Source organism: Camelina sativa, chromosome 7, assembly GCF_000633955.1.
Source record: "Camelina sativa cultivar DH55 chromosome 7, Cs, whole genome shotgun sequence".
Classification (NCBI taxonomy): domain Eukaryota; kingdom Viridiplantae; phylum Streptophyta; class Magnoliopsida; order Brassicales; family Brassicaceae; genus Camelina; species Camelina sativa.
This window is the reverse complement of record NC_025691.1, coordinates 22,995,314-23,002,782: the sequence shown is the minus strand read 5'-3', so window position 1 is coordinate 23,002,782 and position 7,469 is coordinate 22,995,314. Positions and strand designations below refer to the sequence as shown.

Sequence of the window (7,469 nt, the reverse complement as noted above, 5' to 3'; positions counted from 1 at the left end):
CAAATGTTTCTTGAATGGCTTTCTTCTCCTGACGCGAGCCTTCCTCACTGTGAATCATATCAGCCACCACAAATTCTGGTTCAACACTCCTGTCAGCCTCTAGATCGTCTCTTTGCTTCTTGATGAATTGTTGTATCTTACGTTCGTTCTCAAGCATCATCCTCATTTTTTCAGGATCGTCTCTTTTTCCAAAACCCAGTACCAAAACATCTTTCAAGTCTTCCCAGCTTTGGAAAGGCATAAACGATTGTCGCCATTGAACATGACCGTCGGCTTCACCTTCGAGAAGACTATGTGCAAGATTCAGTTTCTCATCCGCCGTGAAATTCTCTTGAACAAAGAAATCCTCCAGCCATGAAATCCATGGTCATAGTTCACCGGCAACACCATCAAAGATGGGAAATCCCTCAAGACACATTGTGACTAAAATCCCCAAATATCTTGAAACCCTAACTTTCTTCAGCGTTTGATTCGATCCGTGTTCACAAGCGCACCATTTGATAAGAATGAAACTATGAAACTCTCCTTTTTATCCTCCGATACACTGTTTTACAAGACTAGAGCCACCGACACATCACCGATTCATCAACTCTATCTCCCAAGCAACACATATGTCACTTCTACAATTCACAAACAATGCATAAAAGAACTACAATGATTGTTCTCTGTTTATATACCAATGTCTTTGGTCCTTTGCATGTGCTTCTCATGTGTTTATCATTAACTAGGTTTGATTTCTTCTGACTGGTGATCGACCACGTTTTTCTTTCTGGATTCTTACAATAAAGTTAGGTTCCTATCAATATAAGTAAATTAATTGATCGAACCTATCACTATACCTATTATATATCAACTATAGACTCCCAATCACATGCAATTTACATATGCATTCAAGATTGTATCTAACTTGTTGTTTTGACTTTGAGCATTGCTATTTTTAATATTGTTAACATATATAGGAAACCACCGGAACTACTGTATAACAAGCATACATGTTCGAATCATGTGATTACTTGTTTGCCAACTTTTTAAACCCGTTGAATTTTCAAAGTACTTTTGGAACAGACCACAAATTTAACGTTTTGAACGAGTATTAAAGGTTTGGACTTTTAGTCCAAACTTTGGACTAAAAATAGCAGCGAACTCAAATTTCAAACTCTGAATTTATTTTGACTAACAAGACAACTGAAACAGATAAACAAAACTCAACTTAAAGAAAGAAATCCAAACGCGACATAACTGAAGAAAACAGTAACCCGAATACAAAATGTTTGCTACATCACAAACTCTACATAGCATACAAGGGCCCGACCAAGAGCGTGTTACGTACTGGGCCTAAAAAATAAAGTAAAGTATTCTCAATTATAAACATAATAGTAGAAACAAAAAAATGTTCAAAAGTTTTGCAACCATAAGACAAAAAGAGCATATAGTAACCCTTACATTCAGAAGACTTTTACTAAGAGATGTTTATTTTTAAAATTTGAATATATTTTGAGGTCTAAAACACTATAGTCTGCTGGTTGTAGCCATGGACTGGACTGGTAGCACACTGATAATTAGTAAACGGATGTTGGTTTTGTTCAGGTTGGTACGTAGTTGCTAGTTGGGTTGTTTCGGAAGAAATTTAAACTAACCCATGAAATTTGAATCCATCATTTAATATTAGGGACAATATTAACTTATGAAAAAATCTCCAACTTTAGTTTCTACGAATTCATATTGTAAAATTTTCCCTTTTAGTACAGCTTATTTTTGTATGAATATATACTCGTTGGCTGTTGCATGCACATGATACACCCAATCAACATATAGAATGCAACCAATAAAACAAAATCACATATAGCTTAGTTTTAGTTTTGGAAGAAAAATCTGATAAAAACATGTCGTTAGACTTGTTTGCTTGTATAACTTTTACTTCCTTATTTCTTATAGTCAGTAGCTAGGAAAACAAAAGGTCATATACAAGTCAGTAAATAGGTTTGTGCCAAACTGTTCTTCTTTAGGAAGATGGAAATTGAAAGTTGAAATTATCGCACCTAAAATTCTATTACTATGATCAAAGACATATCACCTAGTGTTGCCTAAAACTCCTCCTCTAAGTCATGAAGTTATAGAAAACGTAAAAATAAAATAAAAATTTCGAACACAAAATTTTCATTATTGCTAATATATATGAAAACGTAAACAAGATCTCAAATATCACATGTCCTCCTCTTTGTCTCTCATCTCTCTCTCTCTATATATATATATGGGTGCATTCACATGTTTTGATTTAATATATAATCATCTTCCTTCCGCGAAGGAAGACATGGAAATGGAGGTCCTCGAGTGTTCCTCAACGAGGCCATTCTGTCCACTACTTCTTCTGTTCTTAAAACTGTTTGGTTCCCCGCCTAATCCAAAACTTCGTGAACCAGCTCCTGTACCGGTCCCAGTACTTGTATAGCCGTCTTCTCTACGACCTTGGAATCCAGGACGACCCGGTTTAGGCAAATCAAATGAATCACTCGACAACATTTGATGAACCGTGTTCATATCCGGTCTGTTTGATGTGATCTGCTGGCAACACAGTAATCCTATAAGGAAACAAGTGGCTGCTTCATCGCGGTTGTATACTCCTGCTAGAGATTGATCCACCAGTTCTAGAATTTTCCCTTCTTGGTACATTTTCCATGCCTGCACCGAATATATATATATATATATATATATATATATATATATATATATAAATTCCGATTTTTGTTTTCCAAGTTTAAACAAGCCTTTTGAGAAAGATGCATGAACAAACGTTTGATCTATTCTAAATTATTCCATATTTGAAGTAAAGATGATTCAACACTAAGTTACAAGAGATATGAGTGACTCCACTCGTTACCAAAATTAAAACTCACAAGTCATAATCTCTCCTATATGTATAACTGATCCAAAAAAAGTGCAAACTGTGGTAAATGTTATGTTTCCAACTTACATAGTGCAAGAGATCGGCCATTTCAGGTCCAAGATGAGTATTTTGGTTCTTCCTTCCGCTAACTATCTCCAAAACTAAGACTCCATAGCTGAAAACATCTGACTTGACCGATAAAAGCCCATGCAACGCATACTCAGGAGCCATATAGCCACTGCATCAACACTCACATCATGAGTCCCATAATTATATATGTACATTCGCAATTATTTCCAGATGTTAGAGTATAAGGAGATTAAGTGTACATAGCCTACTCACTAAGTGCCAGAGATTTTAAAGGTATTGGTATGAGTGCCGTCTCCCGGGAATAACCGGGCCAAACCGAAATCCGAGATTTTCGGGTTCAAATCATTATCTAAAAGAATGTTGCTGGCTTTGATATCTCTGTGGATTATCCGTATGGGAGCTTCTTCGTGTAGATACAACAGTCCTCTCGCCACTCCTATAATGATTCGCCATCGATGGTGCCAATCAAGTGAACCGGGCTTGATCTTATCTGCACCGGTTCAATCGAATTAAATAAAAAGATAAGAACCAATGATTCGGTACAGTTTGGTGTATGGACTTGTCGGAGATTGAAATTAAATAGAGACGTACGTACCAAAGAGAAAATAGTCGAGACTCCGGTTAGGGAGATACTCGTAAACCAGCATCTTCTCAGGACCATGGAAGCAACAACCTAACAACGAAACCAAGTTCTTATGTTGAATCCTAAGCAAGAGCTTAACCTCGTTCGTGAATTCTCTAGACCCTTGTCTCGAGTTCACTGATAGCTTCTTCACTGCTATTTCTTCACCATTCGTCATCAATCCCTATATTCGTAAATGTCGTATCAAATAAAATGTCCCTTTGATACCGAAAAATAAATAAATGTTCCTTTAATTTTTATTTATTTAAAAAAAAACATAGTATTCTATAGAGTTTACCTTGTAGACAGGGCCAAATCCGCCGGTTCCGAGTCGGTTTTTCTCGGAGAAAAAATCAGTCGCGGTTTCAAGCTCTTGGAGATCGAAGATAATGCCACGATCTCCATCATCTTTGGCTGATTCTTCTTTACGGGAAGCTGCCTGACCACCGCACATCTTAAGCAGCGCCATCAAGCCACTGAAAAGACGGCGGACCATCTCTTGCAACCACAGGTGGCTTGTTTTATCACCCTCAGAGTGAAGATTTAGATAAGGTGTATGAAAATATTATATTCAAATCCAGTTTCTGATTGACTTGTTTCTTGTTGCGGGGGTGGGGGAGGCTTATACGAAGTCGCATTATTGCAACGCACGTAATCAAGTCTTTGGGGTCAGTCAACGTCATTGACCCATAACTACTAAATACGCGTAACATTAATTTCCCTTTTTTGATTTTTGCTTTCACTCGTTGTTGAAAACATATATTGCTGTTAGCCAAAAGATGGAGTGTTATTTAAGTTTAGATTCATTATACACAGCTTAATAGTGATAATACAAGTAACGAACCATTTGTATTAGTTAAATTAAAACATTGGCAAACAATAACATGCGTGGATTTATGTTTTAAGACAAAGTCTTGGAATCAAACTTAAAAAGTAGTTACAAAATGAGGAAGTCAAGTCAAAGCAAGGGACTTTTTTTATTGGACGATACAGTCGCAAAAAAGACCAAAGAAAACATCTTTATCGTAAGAATTTTCCTCTTGGACTGGACCATATGTTGTATGACTATTATGTCTCTCGTACGTAAATATAGGTTCGTCAGATTACATATCTTAAAAAATGATGGATATAAATTGAAGCCTTTGAAAAGAGTATCACAAATTGGACGACTAATTTGATGTTGCCTCCATGACGGGAGAGAGCTTTATATACTCTTATGTGTACAAGTCTTCATCTTCTACAGGTCCCAGGCTAATGACTACAAGTTAGTTGTGAAGAATATTTTAAACTTGTCAGCCCTATATACTTGCCTAAACTCAGGTGTGTCACATTACATATATATCTAATATCGACTATCTTCAAACTGGGGGCTCATGTACACTACACACCTGATTTAATGGCACATACATTTTTGTGCTATGCATCATCTAACTAATTTTGATAATTGAGTTTGTAGTTCAAGTTCATATTGATTCTTCTCCTCGTACAAGAACAACAGCTGATTTTGTTAAATCGAAAATTGTTACTCTCTCTGGTTTTCTTTGATTTGATTTTCTAGAGTTGTGCACACAGATTAAGGTGATTTAACAAATAATGTGTGTGTTTAGAAATAAGCAAAAATTAAATGATATCATTTGTTATCTAGATTAAGATATCATTTAATTTTTGCTTATTTCTAAACAAAAACATTATTTGTTATCTACTTACACAAATTCAAATAATGAAAAAATAATCTGCATAATATAATTTGTTAAAATCAATAAAATACAAGTCATAGTATTAGATTCGTGCCAAAATCTAGGGGTGGGCAAAATAACCGAAATCCAAAAAACCGAACCGAACCAAACCGAAATAAATGGTTTGGTTTGGTTATGGTTAAGTTTAAAAATCTGTTTGGTTTTTATTTTAATTAACTATTTGATTTAGATTTGGTCTGGTTAAAAACTGTAAAACCGAATGGTTTTTTGGTTTTTTATAAAAATTTAGGATAATTATATATAATTAGTTTGTCCAACTTATAAATTTATATTGGGCTTATAGTTATTGATCTCCAAGTTTTTTTCTTGGTGTTTTTTTTTCTGGTTTTCTTTTTCAATTAAATATTTGGGTTTACAAAACTATATTTGGATTCTATTTTTTTGAATTATGTTTAGGTTTTACTTTTATGCTTATTTTTTTAGTTATGTATCAACTATCTATTTTTTAAAGTATGTAATAACCGTTAAAAACCGAGACCAAACCGAAACCAAACCAAACCGTTATACGTATGGTTTTTATATGGTTTCATTTTTGATAAAACCGAAAAAACCATAAACCGAAAAAACTGAACCGTAACCAAATCGAATTATATATGGTTTCTATATGGTTCAATTTTTACAAAACCAAGAAAAACTGTAAACCGAAAAAACCGAACCGAAACCAAAGCGAATTACATATGGTTTCTATATGGTTCAATTTTTACAAAACTAAAAAATACCGTAAACCAAAAAAACCGAACCGAAACCAAACTGAAAAACCGAACGCCCACCCCTACCAAAATCATCCATTTAAAAGAAAAAAAAAAACTTAAAAGTCATTTTAAAACAAAAAAGGAGGGAGTATTAAAAGCCAAAAAAAATCTAGAGGATATTTAAAAGCAAAAATGAAAAGAAATATTATTTGATTAGTTAGATAAAGCCCGGCTGAGGCCTAGATTCAGGCCCAACTCAATCCGTCACGTTACATCTCTAAAAATCGACCAACTTTAATAAAACCGTCAAGAGTCGCCGGAAAAATTACAGATTCGTTCAACACGGCGGCGCGATGAGGTTCCGGTACGCTATGGTCTGTTCGTCGAATCAGAACCGGAGCATGGAAGCTCACGCTCTTCTTAGGAGACAAGGTCTCGACGTTGCTTCGTACGGGACTGGGTCTCATGTTAAATTACCTGGACCATCTCTCAGAGAGCCTAACGTTTACGATTTTGGAACTCCTTACAAGCAGATGTTCGATGAGCTCAGGCGCAAAGATCCTGAACTGTATCCTTTTTATGATGCGTTTCTGTGATTGTTTGCTTACCGATCATTGATTTTTCGAATCCCTAAGTTTGTGTTGGTCACTGCTTCAGTCTCAGTCTTCTTATAGTTCTGTGATATTCGCTAATTTGCTTACTTTTTAGGCTGGAACTGCAATTTTGTTATTCAAAGTTCCTTAATTTGTTCCTGATTACATCTTCCAGAACACTTTATTTTTGTAAATCCTGTTATTTTATCCTTGCTTATGCGCTATGTTTGTCCAACCTGTGATGTTTACTCGGAAGCATGTTCATTGGGTTGTATAGTGAGACTTGTAAGCTTTTAAGTTTGATACCTTAACTGTATCATCCAGGTACAAGCGGAATGGTATATTGCAGATGCTTAAGAGGAATTTATCTGTGAAGCTTGCTCCTCAAAGATGGCAAGATAATGCTGGTGATGGTGTCTTTGATGTGGTTATGACTTTTGAAGAAAAGGTTTTCGATTCTGTCCTTGAAGGTAATACTACATCTTCCCTGTCAGATACCTTGTTTCAAAATTGTTTCATTCTAAAGGGGTCACTAAGTAGATACATACTCACCACAGACTCTTATAACATTGATCTTTTACATGCGGTGTTTCTAAACAATCTTCTCATTTGGTTAACTATGCCCAGCTAGTTAGCTGTTTGGTTAGATACATATGCATTGATGAAGTCGTAGAGCATCGACAAATCATGTGATACTCGAGTTCTACAGGGTTATTGCCTTTTCTTTTAACTTATAATTGCCTTTTACCTTGCTGTAATTGTTTAGCTGAAAAACGATTGCGATCATGTTTTGATAGAACTGTTGGTTTTTTTTTTTTTTTTTTTTTTTTT

General features: G+C 35.3%; 2 protein-coding genes across 2 annotated transcripts; one reads left to right on the top strand and one right to left on the bottom strand.

Annotated features, from left to right (window-relative positions):
• LOC104702082 (cysteine-rich receptor-like protein kinase 10) lies at positions 2,130-4,237 on the bottom strand. Its single transcript, XM_010417899.2, has 5 exons — positions 3,895-4,237; positions 3,570-3,780; positions 3,227-3,464; positions 2,972-3,122; positions 2,130-2,679 (listed from the first exon to the last, which is right to left on the bottom strand). The coding sequence occupies exons 1-5, from the start codon at positions 4,090-4,092 to the stop codon at positions 2,287-2,289; spliced, it is 1,191 nt and encodes a 396-aa protein (XP_010416201.1). The 5' UTR covers positions 4,093-4,237; the 3' UTR covers positions 2,130-2,286.
• On the top strand, positions 6,279-7,436 carry LOC104702081 (RNA polymerase II subunit A C-terminal domain phosphatase SSU72-like). The gene is made up of 2 exons (XM_010417898.2): positions 6,279-6,613; positions 6,963-7,436. The coding sequence occupies exons 1-2, from the start codon at positions 6,399-6,401 to the stop codon at positions 7,267-7,269; spliced, it is 522 nt and encodes a 173-aa protein (XP_010416200.1). The 5' UTR covers positions 6,279-6,398; the 3' UTR covers positions 7,270-7,436.